Source organism: Lutjanus erythropterus, chromosome 8 (assembly GCF_056507025.1).
Source record: "Lutjanus erythropterus isolate fLutEry1 chromosome 8, fLutEry1.hap2, whole genome shotgun sequence".
NCBI classification, from domain to species: domain Eukaryota; kingdom Metazoa; phylum Chordata; class Actinopteri; order Lutjaniformes; family Lutjanidae; genus Lutjanus; species Lutjanus erythropterus.
The window spans coordinates 4,646,806-4,665,193 of record NC_139324.1 but is presented as its reverse complement, the minus strand read 5'-3'; the positions used below and the strand labels follow the sequence as shown (position 1 = coordinate 4,665,193).

The following is an 18,388-nucleotide window of genomic DNA, read 5'->3' as shown; positions in this document are numbered from 1 at the left end:
TATGTTTGACTTCTTCATGCTCTTATTCTACCTGTCAGTATCTTGGCAACAAGTCTTCTCGACATGTTGCCCCTTGTGTGTGACTCGAGTTATTGGGTCAGCAGTGAGTCAGTTGTATAAATCATGTATTGCTCTCTTTCCATCACTTTCCTCCAGTCTGCAGAAGGCCAGGCTTGTGCTATGCTCGCAGTGTACCTGGACAGCGCATCAAACCTCCCAGTAAGTGGCTTCTGATAAGACCAGTTGTTGTTGAGAGCAGACGCTGCAACAGGGATAGACACGTGTGCTGATGTGTATTCTTGTGTTTGTGTCCAGAAAGACCACAGTGAGATCTCCGAGCATCATAAACATGGGAGGCACTCAAAGGACGCCCGGGTAAGACAAGAGTTTTTCAAGCTTGTAGTACTGTACTTAACCGCTTCACAGTAGTTGCTATAAAGAGGAGCTGGACTGGCTGGAGGAAGCACGTATATCATCTCCTCACAGGCTCTTCATACTTGGTATTAACATGCATCCTGGGTGCTTCGATCACAAGTAGACACCTCTGAGCATGTGAGTTCACACCTGGCTTTACAGTTCGTCTCCATGTGTATCTCAAATGATCATTTCACTTCCCTGCTCAAATATGCAAATAACCACTAGGGATAGTTTGTCCATTGAATGTCCATTACTGTTTATTTGTCCGTTCAATACAAAGATTGGACTATGACCCACTCTTGAGGATTGGGACAAATCATGTCCTACCAACAAACTTTTAAAATGATTAAAACCAACACTCTCATTCAAATTTGGTTGGTGAAAATGTATTATTTAATGATTTCTAAAGTTGCTCTGTGCCAGAAAACACCCTTGTTCCAGACAAAAATTCACAACTTCAAACATGTAAAAATGTTTTAAAAGTCTTTAAAATCTAAAACTAACAACACCTAGTGGTAACACAGGTATAGAAATGTGCTATCATAATCATCTTTGTTGTAAAAATCGTTGTTTTTGATTTTTTTGAATGAAAATATTGCCCTTTTAATGTTGTGCAACAGATTTGCGTCACCTCAGGCAGGCATAAAAAGGTTTAGCTATACCCTAAGGACCCCTGTCTCACTTCCTGGTTTAAAAAAGGTGGGAATACTGCTCAGTCACTGTGAAGCTTTCTATTTTTTGACAAATGCTTTAAATAATATTGCTATCAGATGTGTCTCAACCATAACATGTCAACTCTGTAGCCCTTCTAAATCAAAGCGAAATAAGAACTGTGAGAAAACGTTTAAGAAATTGGACTGTTACAAGGTTTAATTGCCAAGAGTTGATCTTTTAAGATATATTTTCCAGGATAATTGTTGAGTAAAAATCAAAAACCTGTTAAAAAAATTGGTTTTGTCTCAGGAATGAGTGCTTTGTTCAATTTTAAGTTCAGCTCCACACTAAACTTCTGTATCAGTTTCCATGAGGTTCATGTCTTACCTGTGCTGTCAGCAGCCCGGCTGGAGAAATGTGTGGTGCTGTAGGATTTTATAACATAACCATGAGCAACATTCTCACTTTTTTTGACTGTATGGAAATCTGTCATTAAAGCCTTTCTCCATCGTCTGTGATGCAAAAACATGAGAGACAAATGTGCGTCTCGCCTGCTCTTCACAGCAACACACTGCTTTTTCTCAAGGGAAGAAACAGCTTAATGTATTGCATTGGATTTCTAATAAGGCGGGAATGATTAAGAATTCAGCGTAGCCGTTTCACTTCCCCACTCTGTATTCAAATGAACAAGTTTGCAAACTGTGTTGTTGATTTTAACCAACATTAGTAGCCATTAACACACAGGGACAAACAGACACAGTGTTTTTCACACAAAGAAAGAGACCATCAGAGACCATGTTTCACAAAGTTTATAGTTTCTCCTCACTCGGCAACTTTCAAACTTGTGTGATTTTTGAAGGAAGTGGTGATGAGGATGGATAGAATGAATGTCATTTAACATGTGAATGATGGCGCCAGTGTAAGACCTTTTACTGAATTAACTGATGTCTTGAATTTAAGAGTGTTTGCTATAAGGACATTTAGCCCATGCATCACTCTCCCAGGACTCTGTGTGGGTGGAGCAGTCTGACCTGAAAATACATTTATAAACAGAGACCAGTTTTCTGGTATTCAGGTTTAGTTATCAATAAGGACTGGAGTTCATGAGGAGTTTCAAAATTTCAAATGCTTCCTCTGTGTCAATTTATCCTTAAGCAGAGAAAATGAAGACGATGCATTATCGGTGTTCAGGTCATTAATAATGACAAAGGCTTTCCTCTTCCACGTAGGAAAAAACGTGTGTCATTGTGAAAGAGGAAGTTGGTCGTCCTGCATCATCCTGTCAGGATTTATTTCACAATAATGACCTGCTGCATATATGCATTATCCTGCTTATTACATGGTTACTCACCCCCCAAAAATCTGCACATTTATTTGACACAAAATATTCGTTTTAAAATGATTTTATGGCTTTATTTCACAATAGTGACCTGCTTACTGTACATATCCTTCTTGTGACATGGTTATGCACCAAAAAAACAATAAATTGGCAGAAAATATTAGTTTTAAAACTATAAAATTTTGCACGAAATTTTGAGTGTGCCTGATGCTCGCTGCCAACTAGTATCCCCACCATAATGCCAGAAGTATTAAGAGCAGTAGATGTAGCATTGAGGTTGTGTGTGTCACACACACAGAAAGACAGACAGAAACAGACCAATCCACCAATCAGAAGACAGGACCAGCCTCAGGTTGGTGAATCTGGCCAATCACCTGTGAGCAACGGGACAGTCAATTTTAAATACTCCAAAAAGAGGCAAAAATTGAGACAACATATCTCTCCGACTCCAGCTGTTTAATGAAATACAGTAATTGCTACAGCTAAAAACCACGTACGGTGAGCGAGAGGACGGGTTGATGAACATGATGGTACAAATTTTATTTCTGTGGTGTGAAAAATGAGGCCACCACTGTGATGGAAAAAACTGGGATCATCTGCTTTCTTGCAGAAATTTTGGCTCTTGCTTAACATGGGAGTGAATGGGGCAGTTGGTTGGACTTGTTGTCCTTTTAGACCTCAGCCAGCCAAAACCATTTGTCCATTTGCTTCAGCGCTCACACCTCTGCGACCAGCACACCTTTTCCTACAATTTGATGTATAATTTGTGTATGTAGAGTGAACACTGTGGCCGAGTGAGTTTAAGAGAGTTAAAGAGAAAATTTCTAGATGATTTCAGCTCTCAACGACTACACGCAATACACACCCATTATAAAGTCTGAAGCAGACTGAAAATCTCCCAAAACAAAAACTGTGATTTCATTAAAAGGCCTTAAAAAGGGCACAGTCTGATGACCCGTTCAAACTTTGAATGACTTTTCTACATTAAAATATGGCGAAGCCTCATGGCTTGTGTGTATTGCACATCAGGCACACTGAATGATTTTAGCGATTTAAAATTTATTTTAGCGATTTAAAAATTATTTTATTGTTCCTCCAGAGTCTATGATCTAACTGTATCCATAGCAACAGTCTGTTCCTCATAGCAATGGTCTGTTCTTCATTGCAGCGGTCTAGTATACAGGAACAACTGACCTTAGAATGCTGCAATTGACCAATCAGAATTGAGTATTTAACAAGGCCATGTGATAACATTCCAAACCCACCATAGGTCTGTGCTTGATTTAAGACAGGTACATGAATACATGTAATCCAGAGCTCTTTGGTATGCAGTGGCCCAACCCTTGTTCAAACACAGCCTTTTTTTTTTTCTTTCTTTTTTGTTTTGAATCTGACAGCTGTTTAATAGACTGCAGGGGAATGCATGAAGGCTTCTATGTTGTGCTTCTATGTTAAAAACCCAGTTTGAGAGTTAGAACTACCTAAACAACGTTTGAATAGGTGTAACTCATTTCAAAAGAAGATTGTTTGTCGATAATTGTGATAGAAAATGTTGTTTGTTGAGGGTTAAATCAGGCAGGAATGTAGCGTCTCTTTCACTTTACTGCCATACAACTGACAGCTCTTCTGTGTCTCCACCTCAAACAAGAGCCTCAGTCAGATCAGATGTTTTCTGTTTGTGCTCCAGGTGTGCTTGTCCCTGTGCGTAGCCGGTATTTCCCGTTTGTCTGGTGCGTGCCTGTCATTTTACATGGGTGTGTTATTACCAGATGGTGTTCATGTTGCTGGATTTCTTCCTCAACCTCAGACTTCTTCAGAGTCACTTTCCCAGCATAAAGAAACACACAGACAAGTGTTGATTACTGAGTGAACATTTTAGAAGAAATTAAACAATTATGTATAGTTATATCTCTACCCATTTGCCATCTTTGTAAAGCTAATATACTTTGATATTTGTGATTTTAACATTGCTACACAGGGCAAATCAGGTCACAGATCACTTTACAGTTTCTGTGACAAACATTTGACTCATTCAAGCATGTTCCCAAGTTATAAACCCCCTCCATCGTAGTCATTAAAGCAGTTATAATCAAACTGTAAGGGTTATTTAAGAGCACTTTTTGACCCAGATCTGTCAAACAGAGCTGTCTCACTACATACAGATACCTCAGTTATTGCCCCAGAACGCCCTCTGCTGGTCATTATGTAAAAATACAGCTATGAAGTGACAAGTGAAGTCTGGAGGACGACAGTGAATTTTCTCATTATCCTGAGGTTCTGTGGAAGAACAAACCATTCCATTACAAAGGGGAAAATATTTATTGTGATCTGATTGTAACATTAACTTAGTATGTATAGTATACTATACAGTACACGAAAAAAAGCCAAATATTCTTTAATATAATAAAAAAAAAATCTGCCAGTGGGAGAAGCCAGTTTTGCTTGACTAGAGTTCTTAAAACTATCCTGTAAATCTAGCCATTTAAAGACCGTGATGGGCCTTAAATCAAGGGGAAAAAAGACGAATATTTCATTTATGTAAGATTAGTTACTTAAAATGAGACAGCTGGTCTCTTCATTGAGCTTTATTTTGTTTAAGATTTACAGTTAGCAAAAAAAGCTTATAACAAGACACATTTTCTTGAAAGAGAATATTTTGGTTTCTTGATTGAGCTGACTTTAAGAATTTATACCTTAATTTGAGGTTAATAGTTAGAAATATGAAGCAGCAGGTTCTGTTCTCAAGGATGTGATGTGTGGAGTACATGGTTGGGAGGGTTGCTGTAAAAATGTATTTTGATACAGTTACTAGTTATCTGTGAAAAAATGTTGTCTGTAACGTAATCAAAGTATCGCAGTCTTAAAGTAATGTAACCTGAGTACTTTCCATTACTTGAATCAGCAATCATAGATTTTTTTTTCTTCAATTAAAAAATGACTCAGTGACGATTGATCGATTAATTAATCCTGTCACAATTTTGTCAGCTGAATAATAGATTTTTCAAGTCTTTCCTGTAACAGTTATTCACATTATGGATCAATCTGTCGATCTGTCTCCATCGATCGATTAGTTATTTGATCCCTGATCACTGATCATTGTACCTCAAAGTTCACTGCCCAAAAATATTCAATTTACTGTCAGAGAGGAGTAACGAAGCCAGAAAATATTCACATTTAGGAAACTGAAATCAGAGAATTCAGACTTTTTCTAAATTAAAAAAATGGCTCAAATCAATTAATCGATTATCAAAATAGATGCAGATTAATTTTAAAGGCAATTAATAGTAGATTATTAATTGTTTTTATGTCCATTTGTCCATTATTAGGTTTATTAGTTTGTCCAGCTGTTCCTTCCTTTGTTGTGTGCTAATTATTGATCGATTTAAAGACAAAAAATGCTGAAATTTCTACTCGGTGAAGCATTTTCTCACTAGAGGTCATGATAATGAATTGTCAGCTGTGTGTGCACTGTGCATGGTAGTATATCATTCTTTATTTTAAATATATAATCCTGCTAATAATTTAATAATTTTACAGCTTTTTATCTTTAACTGTAATGCAATACATTTACCTTTTTTTGTATGCAGATTGTGTAATCCTGTTACATGTAATCTGTTACTCCCCAAGCCTGATGGAATACATTTCAGATCCCCAAAGATCTCCAAGTGAACGCCAAGTTATTTATCGCTGTCCATCTCTGTCGAGGTTAATGAAGGAACAACAGCATCGACTTCTGCATTTTTTTCTTCCCCCCCTTAAACTGAGGCTCAGACACGCTCATGCTGGCTGTTTTTATCACCAGTGATGTTCACATTCTCCTCCAGTAATAATTAAAGTTGACTTCTTTGTTTTTTTGCCGACGTAAACATCTGTTTTACGTGTCCCAGAGGGTGTGGTGGTGTGTCTGCGGTGTGTTAGGGGGTGGAATGCATAACCAGCCTACCTGGAAGACAACCGGCTGCTTGTAGACAAACTCCAAATGTTAGCTTGTTGCTAGCGGCCTTTGGTAACAAGTAAGAATACAACCCCAACAGACCTTTTTCACAGCAACCAGTCTGACGTGAAGCAGTGTAAACACAGGTGTTCCCAATGATGCTAATTAGGGTTTCCTATGGAACAGAACTTTAATTAGCATCACTGGTCACACCTGTGTTTACACTGTTATTTCGTGTCAGTATGGCTGCTGTGAAAGAGGTTTGATCCAAAAAAGTTTGGACGCTGTGTAAAATGTAAATAACCAGAAACCAGATGCAATAAGGTGCAACAATACCATGATAAATACAGTATTTATTACAATATTTACAAAAAAAAAAAAGAACAACTAAAAATGATGACTTGAAAAATGTCTTTTGTTAAATAAGTCTGATGAGTACAGCATATTTTGTTTGTATAAAATGTGTTTTTCCTTTAAACTTAAAGTGCTTCTGCTTTCCTTCTAGCCGTGCAAAAAAATTGGCAAATGTTTAAATTTTGTATGTATAACTGCAAAACAAAAACACTGCAGCAGTCAGTAGCGGCCATTTTTTTCAACTTCATCCTTATTGACATATACATTTCAAGTCATACAGAATACTATAAAAGAGATATTCTTCCTTCCATTTTTACTTTTCTGCAACAAAGAACCCTCCCAACTCCCACTCACCACCTCCTCTTCCTTTGAATGTCCCAGAGGTACACAGTCATCACAATGTAACATTGGTTTCATAAGAAAAAATAAAGCAGAGTAGAAAGTGGAACATTTCTTCTAATTTAATCATGTTAATCTTTGCTGCTTTTCTGTAATGGATGTATAGATTGTAGTCAAATGGTAGTGTTAGTTAAAATGATCAGGGATAAAGACTGAGCAGATAGCAATAAAAAGAAATAATACAACTAAAGAGAAGTAATGGTAATAATTATGAAAGAAAAGGGAAAAAAGGCAAGAAACAGGAGAAAAAAAAGCAAGAAAGTTGACCTGATGTATAATGTGGTTCAAAATACATTGAATTAAAAAATAAAATCTTGCATGCTATATTTTCAAGCACGTGTCCATTTATCAAATAAGAGCCGCCATGTTTTCAAAAAGATATGATCTCTGTTAGTAGGATTATAGCAAAGTCTCTCCATATGAAGCACATTCAGCAGTCCTTTTATAAAATAAAATAAAAATATCAAACTTTGTCATGTAATATCGCAATGTATATATCGTCACAGTCTGATGCATTTTTTTTTTTTACGATATTCAATAGACTATTTTGTTACATCCCTATTTGCAAATGAACTTTACCAGCAAGAGTTCCTGAGCCCACATAGTAACATCCTTTATTCAATCATGTGTTTCACAAAATGATAACTCTTTGTTTGTGAACAACTGAGCCTTTCAAATCCACTCATGTTACTGTCACCTGTTACCAACAAACCTGTTTACCTGTGAAATATTCCAAACTGGGGTGTTTGAACATTCCTCAAGTTCCCAGTCTGTTGCTGCTCCTGTCCCGACTTGTTTGAAACACGTCGCTGGCGTCAAATTCAGAATGAGTGTAGATTTACAAAGATCAATGATGTTGATGAAGATAAAACTTTTAATATATTGTGTTTTTATTGTTTTCAAGTTGGTGTCAAAAGGATTAGAAATCATCACTTTTTGTTTCATTTATGTTTTGAACAGCGTCTCAACTTTTTTGGGGAATTGGAGTTGTAAATCTAATGATGACAGAACTGTGTCTCATGTAGAAGAACTGAAAGCATTTGAAATGTTCAAATGTCAAATAGTATATTACAAACAGTCTGCTAATTAAAGCTACAATATGTAATATTTCTGCATTAAAATGTCTTAAAATCTTAGACCTATGTTATATATTTTGCTGATTTGTGTACTTAAATTATCCCAAATGTTTCCAACAATGTTCAAACACAGAGAAATTCTTAATATATTCACGCAGTTAGTTTCTTACCAGTTAGGAAAACAAGGATACATCAGATATGTTAGGGAGTGAGGAAGAAAGTTTGTGAATGTGACTAAACGTTAAAGAATAGATCTTGAATATTACCTCATCCACACACATCATTTCTGTCAGTTTTTCATCAGAAATGATTTTTTTTTTTTCTAAGACTGATGATGATTCATCAAACTGTCTTTTGTTATTGTTTTAATGTGAGTGGCAGAACTTACATATTCTTCATTGTTCCAGAGGTTTTACGTTTCTGTGTTATTGACACAAAGTGTATGAAATCATTTTGCTGGAAGAAAAAGACTAAAAATGCCAATTTGCTCTGCCTCACTGATTTTGCTTTGTTTTCAGCTCACAAAGAGAACTGCCTGTCCAAACTCCTATGTGGAATTTTCTGTTGATCAAGACGTTCAGAAAAGCAAGGTACAGCTCTCACTGTCCCTCTTGTTTTTTTATGAGAGAGCAGACGTGATACTGTCAAACTGAAAAGTTTCATTTTAAATTGACATGGCTGTGGTGTAGAATGAAACCACTCAGCTGTAGTGACTGTCTTCTCTGTCCACAGGTTGCATATGCATCTAAAGACCCGGTGTGGGAGGAGGGCTTCACCTTCTTTGTGCATGATATCAAATCACAGCAGCTCAGTATTCAGGTTTGTCATTTAATGTTGTGTACACCATACAAAAAGTTCCCCTCAGGAGAAGTGACTCAGCTGTTTAAAACATGTTTTTCCAAGTTTGCACTAATCACTGTTGAAAGTTTGATTTATTTTGGCACATTTCAGCATTTTTTCTGTTGTGATGTCAAATTAGCTGCATTATGCATTTGGATGGAAGGTGCAAGTCTACAGTCATGATCATTAGTTTGTTTGTAAAAATCTAGCGGGGAGCGGTGCAGATTGCAAACACTCCAATTCCTAGTGTGTAAGAAAACCTACAGTGGCCGCAAAACTGGCAAAAAATGCAAAAGAGCCTCTTGAGAGCTGGTGTTTGGTTTGTCCTTTCTTTGCTGCTATACAAACATGGCGGCCACCATGTCCTCTGCAGATATAAAAGCTCATTAAATGGTTAGTCAACAAAGACACACCGACTCTTATTATCAGGTGATTATACACTAATGAAAACATACTTATGAGTATTTCTACTGTATTCTGCCAATAGATCTAAAGGCTCATTTTAATCCCCCTTACATATGAAAATAGAGATAACTGTCACTGCCCACATTTTTGCATGTGTCCTTTATGTTAGCATGGAAATTAAGCAGTGCGTCCACTAGAGGGCGCCACTAGAGTCAGAAGCTACCCCCAAAGAAGTAGAAGTAGGTTTCTGACAAGAACAAACATGGCAATGCTGGAGCACTAATTGACAGCGATCATCATTTCCAATACTTTTGTATTTTTAAAAACTTCTTTGTCTTGTTATGTGGTCGTGTCTCGCTTGAACTATTGGCTTTGCTGCCCCCCCATGACTTCTGGTGGTACTGCTCCATTTTGTCTGTACCCATAAGCAATAAGAGTACAGACAGACGGCTTCGTCTGTGTCCGTATCTATATCTACCATTCAGCATAAATGAGCCTTTAATCTCACACACTGCACCTTTAACTGAACACAGAAATCAACCATCTTTTTTAATGTATTCATTCTTATGAACCTGTATGTGTCTAAATGTATTGCACTGACAATAGACAGTTACCTTGATTCCCCTGTTGTTAAATAAAACCTAACAAGGTGAAACACCAACTGAAAGTGGTCTACTTTTTAACAATCACAACAATTATTAAAAAATAGACCTCTTTCAGTAATTCAGACATTCTCAGGAGGTGAAGAACTTTTTTCATTCACTGCTTGAACAGTTTTATTTTGTGTCGTCGTGGTCCAGGTCAAAGAGCCCGAGAAGAAGACTCAGCTCGGCGTCCTCAACTTGCCCCTGAATCGCCTCCTCAACACCTCCAACATGACTCTAGACCAGCGCTTCCCTCTGGAGCGCTCTGGAGCAACCAGCCAGATCAAACTGAAAGCCACTCTCAGGGTGGGTACATGCTGATACTCCCATTGTACACAAGTACAGTCAGTACAAAGACACAGTCTCATATCAAAATGCTGCTTCCTGTTCAAAGCCAAAAATCTCTTTCCCCTGAAAAGGGTACCTTTGGTATTTTTCATCCTGGACTCGGACCATGTTTCTTGTCTAAGTGACTAATGGGCTGAACACTGTTTGAAACTGGGCCAGTATTCAGGGGAGAGCGGTGCAGCCAGCACAAGCGAAACAGAGCTTCAGCGTAAACCCTCTGGGTAGCTGTACACAGACAAAATAAGCCCACTAAAGGTGCTTGTTTTTGCCACTGACAGAATCAAATTGTTCCTGTAAGTATCTGACAAAATTATGGATGGGATCTCCACATAAATAAACCATTTTTGAAAGAGGAAGATCCTTTTTGTTTACCTAGAAACAACCGTTTTACAGCTCTGTTCAAAGTGACCAGACTCCATTTATAAAAAAAACACACTCAACATAATAAAATTCAGTAACTTACAGTACTTAGTAACATCTTGCTCATCTTTCCTCTGCTCAAGCAGCCACCGACTCTGTTGTTTGATTGAAATAAATAATTCTCTGAGGTGTGCTTAGCCATGCTTTATAGCAGTGTTTCCCAACCCTGGTCCTCAAGGCACACTGCCCTGCATGTTTTAGATGTTTCCCTCCTCCAACACACCTGATTCAAATGATCAGGGCCCCGTTTCCCAGAGCCTTCGTAGCGCTACGTGCGTCGTAAGTTGTATTTTAAGGTCTCCCTTAAGGTTACGGGCTGTTTCCCAGAGTTGGGACAACCTTAAGGGAGACCTTAAAATACAACTTACGACGCACGTAGCACTACGAAGGCTCTGGGAAATGGGGCCAAGGTTGTTATCAGGCTTCTGCAGAGGCTTGATGACGAGCTGATCATTTGAATCAAGTGTGTTGGAGCAGGGAAGCATCTAAAACATGCAGGGCAGTGAGCTCTGAGGACCAGGGTTGGGAAACACTGCTTTATAGGATGTCAAATCTGCTGACATTAAACATGAAACTTTGTTGTGTTTTCCTTTGATTTGTCACCCTTCTGTAGAATTCTATCACAAAGTTCACACTACAGTTCTGGTCACAGAGATTAAAATGACCTACTTCTTGTTCATATTTTTGTATTTATTTTATTTGTGAATAGAAAATAACTTTTAACTCACTTCAAATAATCAAAACCCTATAATAGAAGCACAGTCTTCTGCAAAAATAGACAGACTTTTGCTTTGAATGCAGAAGATGTCTGACCCCCCCCTCCCCCATTACATTATTAGATACTACACCTGTAATGTGATTACTTAGTTACAGTGGGTTAATATGATTTATTTTGTATTTAGGAGATAATGCTAATACTGACTTCTTGCATGAAATTTAACATTAGTCTTGTCCTTATTGGTGAAAATATATCAATTATATTATTAATTACTGCGCATACATTTGTTTCTCATTTCCAAAAATGACTAGTGTGTGAGTTATGATGAAAAATAACATAAATAAAGAAATTTGCCTGTTCTCTCCTATTCTAAAATATTGAGTTTTCTGTAAATGATGACTTAGTAGCTGAAAATAATGATTTAATATTAAAATAATGATTTGGTCTGCAGTCATTTTGAGAAAGTTTGTCTTTATTTTGAGATATATAGTCAATATTTTGAACTACAAAGATTCCAAGACATTATTTCAACAAAGTTTCTCAACAGTCTCCAGCCTGCAGTGTAGTTCATACACTTCACTGATACACCACAGAATTATTGAGAAATATGAGGCTTCATGATCAAAGAAAATTTTTCTATCACGTCGACACTTCAGTCCATATTCACACACTCTCTCTGCTGCCATCACACTTTTTTTTTAATCAGCTGATGATGTGAGCACCATTATCTCTCTCAGAGGTGAACAACACTCACGGTCACAGTCATTAATTGTAAACTGATTCATCCAGCACCTTCAATCAACGCTGCTGTTTTAGTGTGTTCATGCACAATACTGTATATGCATGTAAATATGTTATTTACCACAGCTGTAAGGTGCTAGAAAAGCTTGAAAATGCACCATAAAAAGTCCATGAAGTTGACTTTTGACTGATGGGAATATAATGTCCAGATTGAAATCTACTGAAGTTACCTTTTAATGAATTTTCATTTTGCTGCCGTGTGTTTCCAGTTGAAATAACTCTCAACACCTCTCTAATGAGAGCTTACAGTGATGTTTCGACTCTGTGTCACTGACGTTAGCCCTGTCCTCAATCCCACAACAGGTTCTTACTGTGGAAAAGCCTCCACCCAAGATTGTCCTCAACCCTCCTCCACAAGGCAAACAACAGGGAGCACAGACCAACCAAGGAGGCTACGTCCCTGGATCCGCGCCCTCCGCCGCTGCATCCTCCTCTCCAGCACACTCCTCCAAGGCCAGCCCCGCCGTCCAGTTCTCCTCTGTGAGCCAGCCAGCTGATTCCCAGAATGGCTTTAATGGAGATTATTTGACTCACCGCCGGGGCTCCTTCCTGGCTTCTGAAACCTATCGGTCATCTCCCTCCACATCAAACATGCGTCGGTTTGACTCCCACAGCCTGCTGTCAGAGAACTCCATCGCGTCGTCACGTTTTGACCTTGCAGAGGGAGCTCAGTATCCAGAGTGAGTCTATAGTTTTGTTCTGTGTCCTTTTTCACATCTTTAGTGTGCTGACATCCTGACTCATGAACTAAACTATATGTTTTTTTTAGCAAGAGTCGAGTAATAAAAATGTTTTTATCACTATAGGGCCATCAGGAACCATCAGGGTTCATTTGGGGAGATCCACCTGACTGTCCGCTATGCCACCCTGAGGAACAAACTCATCGTCCTGGTTGATGCCTGCAGGTACATCAGAAAAATCCCAGCAGCACTAATACTGACAGAAATATATTTGTTTGTTCAACTGAGCTCTGAACTTCCCTTTAACTTTAAAGGAAAGTTCACCCACAAAATCAAAAATACATATTTTCCCTCTTCCCTGTAGTGCTATTTATTCATCTAGATAGTTTGGTTGTGAGTCGCAGAGTTTCGGAGACATTGGCTGTAGAGATGTTTAGTTCCATTATTTTGGACAGAAGGTGGACGTCACTACGGTCAATGTCTCCGAAAGTCTGCAACTCACACCAAAACAGTCTAGATGGATAAGCACTACACATATATACTTTTGGTTTTGGGGTGAAATCTCCCTTTAAAAAGAACAATTTTAACAGGTCCTTAGTTGAAATACTGTACATACCCCTATATGGTACAAATTATGATGCCATTTGGTTAAAGAAAAATATCTTTTGTCATAAAATAGACCAAGTAAACATAATTTAAAGAATTTTCAAAAATGAATTAAAAGTATACTTTAGGTTGAATTAAATATATTATAACTTTCATGGAAAATATTCAGTTGCCTCACCATTTTAAAATTTATGCCATTTGAGATGAAAAAACATTACAAAATTAGCTCCTTTCATAAGTTTGTTTGTCTGGATGTTGCCTTCAGGCAACAATTGAGACACAGTCTATAGGAATGAATGTGTTGAAGAGTTTATAAGTAAACTTCACATCAGTCTATCAAACCAAAGTATGAGAACCCTTCTCAAACTAAGGTAGTGAATCACATTTCAGAGTTTGATCATTTGTGTTACATTTAAATTTTTGTTTTCAGTTTGTCTCTCTTGACACACAGTATGTTTTAACCATTTGTTATGTTGGTGGCTAATAAAATAGACGTATAGTCAATGCATGAAAGTATATAAATGTAAATACACAATTTAAGTGTCATGGTGGGAATCCATAATAGTGTGTTGTTAAAGAAAGGCAATTAAACAACTTTAGACGATTAAAAAATAAACTTTACTCATCCATTTATGTGGACAAAATGACAGAAGAAGACCAGTTTTGTGGCGAGGAAGGCAGCAAAAAAGGAATTCAGCATGACCTCCAGAGAGTCATGTGACAAATTAAAACACTGCTGTTAGTTTCCACAGGGTCCTGCCTCTTTTTTAAAGTATTGTACCATAATTGAGGATATACTGTGTGAGTGTAAAGGGCCAAAAATGGGTGTTAACTAGAGGCAACACTGTACCATAGAGGGATATACTTAGCTTTTGCATAATTTATGTCATTGTCAAGTGATGTAACCAGAAAGTAAGGTTGCCTGGTTGCCTGGTATGAAGGGAAAACTGACTGTAACTCCTTTTTCAACATTTTTGTGTTGAGGGTACTTATTTTAGTCAGTGTTTCCTTAGTGAGTGATGTGACTGAATCCAACATAACGAAGGGGGGAATTGCTGCAGTTGAACTGATTTTCTTTTCAAATTCAAAAGGCTGAGTTGTTCAAAATAACTGTGTACCTGCTGCCTACAGGAACTTATTCCCCTGCAGCGAGAATGGCTCCGACTCTTACGTCCGCCTGTATTTGCTCCCTGACCAAACCTGGAGACACCGCAAAAAGACACATGTCAAGAGGAGGACAGTCAATCCTATCTTCAATGACAAGTAAGCTTACTGGATTCACCCTAAATCACACATTTGTATTGGGATGATTGTGGGATTAGTATTTGCACTGATTCAGAGGCCGTCTGGAACTTTCTACCGTCACCCTTTTGTCACAGGTTTGAGTTTGATGTGCCGCTTCAGGAGGTAAAAACCAGGAAGCTGGATGTAGCAGTGAAAAACAACAAGATGTTCTACACACGGGAGAGAAAAGACATTGGCATGGTATGTAATGCTACTTGTGATGGACTATGTCACAAGATTTTAAAGGTATTAGCAGTTCAAAGGGGTAGTTCACTCAAAAATGAAAATAATGTTCATGCTGACTGAAGGTTGGGTTTAGTTTTTTTTTGCTGCTGGAGTTTCACAGGAATTCAGTGTTGCAGAATCTCCTAAACAATTGAAGTGAATGGTGACCAGTTTTCAAAGATTAAAAAAAACAACTGAAATTGCTGCTTATCTGGTGTAATCCAAGTCTCCTAAAGCTCCGACACGCTGTTCACTAGTGTGTGCACACCGTCATGCCGCACATCTCAACCACTATGGTTATCACACTTTTGTTTGCAACTCAGTCTGGATAATTGACTGAATTTTCAACTTCTGCTCCTGTCCACAGGTGTTGATTGATTTCTCACAGGTGGATCTGACCAAAGGCATCACACAGTGGTATGTGGCCAGTTTTCTTCTTTTCCATGATTTGTGTGAAACAGTGGCTGCAAATAATCCTCAGTGTTTTGTTCTAAATTGAACACAAAGTGGAGTTAAATGTGTTGTATCAGAACTAAGCTGGAGTAAAAAGTTAAAGGGACAGTTCACCCCAAAATCAAAAATACATATGTATTTCTGTAGTGCTATATATCCATCTAGATAGTTGTAGTGTGAGCTGCGAAGTTTTGGAGATATTGGCTGTAGAAAAGTAGATGGCACTCAAAGCACAAACAAAAAATACATTTGAAAAACTCAAAAGCAATGTCTCCCTCCAGAAATCATGACCCAGTTACCCAGTTACTACGGCCCGTATCTCCAAAACTCAGCAACTCACAGCAAAATTATCTAGGTAGTTCATGCAGGACACAGAAGTCATTCACCCCCAGCTGCTAACAGCTGTCAGCCCAAAGTTTCATAACAAGGCAGCCCACTTAAATACCTCCCTCCACACTGATCTCTCTGCTCACTGGTGACTGTGTACTTATGGGTGGAGCCATCGCCACCAAGCATAACTGTATTGCCATTTGTTGCAATAAATGGTTAAATCTATAATGAAAGTGTTCCTGACTGAATAAATAGCACTCCAGGCCAGAGGAAAAATATATAATTTTGATTTTAGTGTTAAATGTCCCTTTAAAGTTGGTTCTTGTCACACATTGATACAAGAGAAAATTCATAGCACTCATACATCTGTACAGTAAAATGAAGCTATTTCAAATGGTTAGTTAGTTAGCTTAGCCATAGTTAACACAATCCAGCTGACATTAAGTTCACTAATTAACATGTTGCATTGTGTTTAATCTGTACAAAAACTGTGGTGTAAAAATTACATGTTGTGGATTTACAGGGGTTATATGCGTACTTGCTAACCCACGTGTTTCATCGCTGTCTCCACATTTCCTCCTGGGATCACAATTCTCCTGTATTTCTCCCTACTTCTGACACATTTTCACACCTTTATCCTTCTCATTATCACAAACTTCTGACACTGTAAAGAGTGTTTAACTCTATCCAACTCTAAAAGTCAACTGTTTCCACCAAACCAGGCTTCATAGGAGCAATTCCTGTTTCTTAATGAAAGTTTTAAAGGACAGGGTTGTACATTTTTAAAAAAGCTTTCGTAGGAGCAGGGGCAAAAAATTAATGAATGAAAGAAAACTGATGAATATTAGTTCAATGCCAGAGACTTATGCAAGTTCACACTAGAGGGACAAGTTATTCTGTCTTTTTTTTGTGAGGATTAAAAGTAAAGCCTGCCAGGCAACTAGAAAACTTCAGAAAGTCACTGCCCAACCAAGAAATAGCTAGGCCTACAATCACCTGGTGACATTAAACATCAAAAATAACTGACGACTACTGTTTGACCTTAGTCTGATTTGGGGGCAAAGGTTATTGCTGGTCAATGTGGGGAAACCAATGGCTTATTTTGGTTTAAGTATGACTATATTAATATTTAATTTCCATTTCTTCTCAAGGTTTGAGCTCACATTGCCTGGGCTAAAGAAAACCAGCTAGTGGGAGGACCTGTAAAACTTCTATTTGCAGTTTAAAGACCTGCTCCTCAGCCGCCGCAAGACCAAGTGTTTTCCTGATAAAAGCCCGGAGAGCTGCATATCCCCTCGTCTTCCTTATCATTGTGGACCAGAGCTGGGTTTTCCAAAAGCAGCAGTAAACGCATGTCAGATCCTGGACATGTTTGGTACTGTGTGTCACAGAGTGTGCACACACCTACTTCAGGTCTTACTTGGAATAAAATGTTTAAGTGGATTTAACGAAATATTGAGAATAAAATATGCTGTTTAAAATCGTCATCAGTGGAGCAGACAAATTGCTGCAAATAAGACTTATGCGTTAGTATCCCTGATAATGTTGGCATGAGCAGTATATCATTTTATGACCCAATTTATTGTACAATATTTGCTTACCAAGCAGAAACCAAATGATCCTGAATAATAATGCTAAGCATTTCTTTTCAGTAGAAAGGGGAATTTAATCTATCAGAAAATGTTTATATTTCTGCTCTATCAAAAAACAAGGAAATATGTTTATTTTGTATATTTTTCGTGAGAGGTTTGGCTTTTGAGCTTATCTGAGCCAAAATTATTGTTTTGTATTTTCATATTGAATTATAATTATTGATGCATTAATGTTGTGGCTGGTAAAGGTGGGTTAACTGCTTTGTATAGTTTATCTGCTGGGTAGCTTGTGAAAGTCCCTCCAGGGATCAATAAAGTTTTATCTTAATCTATAACACATCCTAATTTATTTGTTGATTATATTTGGTAACCCAAATCTGCAAAATTACAAGTCATTAAAATTATCTATTAAATGTATTGAAGCAAAATGTATAGTGTTTGCCTCTTAATTGCATGGAGTAGAAATATTTTAGTAAAGTACAAGAACCTCAAAATTATACTTAAGTGTAGTACTTAGGTAAATATATGTAGTTAATTAACCATCATCATGGGTTACAGGAAATTCAGAAATGTAATTAACATATAATAATATAGGATTTACAACAATTAATAATTAAAAATGTTTATTCTGCTGCTTCTATCATTCTTGTTTAAATTACATTTAACAGTTTTGTGTACTACGACAATTTAACTAATTAAGCATGACTTTTGGTTTCTAAGACAAATAAAAGTGATGCTTCCTCTACACATACACTGAAACTACAAGTCTATTGCCATGTCAGGATGTAATTATCATTACACACAGGAAAAAAATATTTAAGGGTAAGAAATGGAGGAAAACACTGCTATTGGCCTGATGGCGCCAAAGC

The 18,388-nt window shown here is 37.6% G+C and overlaps 1 protein-coding gene across 1 annotated transcript in view; it reads left to right on the top strand.

Moving 5' to 3' along the window:
* esyt3 (extended synaptotagmin-like protein 3) overlaps positions 1–17,854 on the top strand; it is a 30,292-nt gene extending 12,438 nt beyond the window's left edge. Inside the window, exons 13-23 of the mRNA XM_084724268.1 lie at positions 157–219; positions 316–375; positions 8,692–8,763; positions 8,906–8,992; positions 10,219–10,368; positions 12,653–13,029; positions 13,156–13,254; positions 14,767–14,898; positions 15,015–15,120; positions 15,512–15,561; positions 17,079–17,854. Of these exons, the coding sequence (XP_084580394.1) occupies positions 157–219; positions 316–375; positions 8,692–8,763; positions 8,906–8,992; positions 10,219–10,368; positions 12,653–13,029; positions 13,156–13,254; positions 14,767–14,898; positions 15,015–15,120; positions 15,512–15,561; positions 17,079–17,118 (1,236 nt within the window). The 3' untranslated portion in view covers positions 17,119–17,854. The remainder of the gene's footprint in view (positions 1–156; positions 220–315; positions 376–8,691; positions 8,764–8,905; positions 8,993–10,218; positions 10,369–12,652; positions 13,030–13,155; positions 13,255–14,766; positions 14,899–15,014; positions 15,121–15,511; positions 15,562–17,078) is intronic.
* The last annotated feature ends 534 nt before the right edge of the window (positions 17,855–18,388 follow it).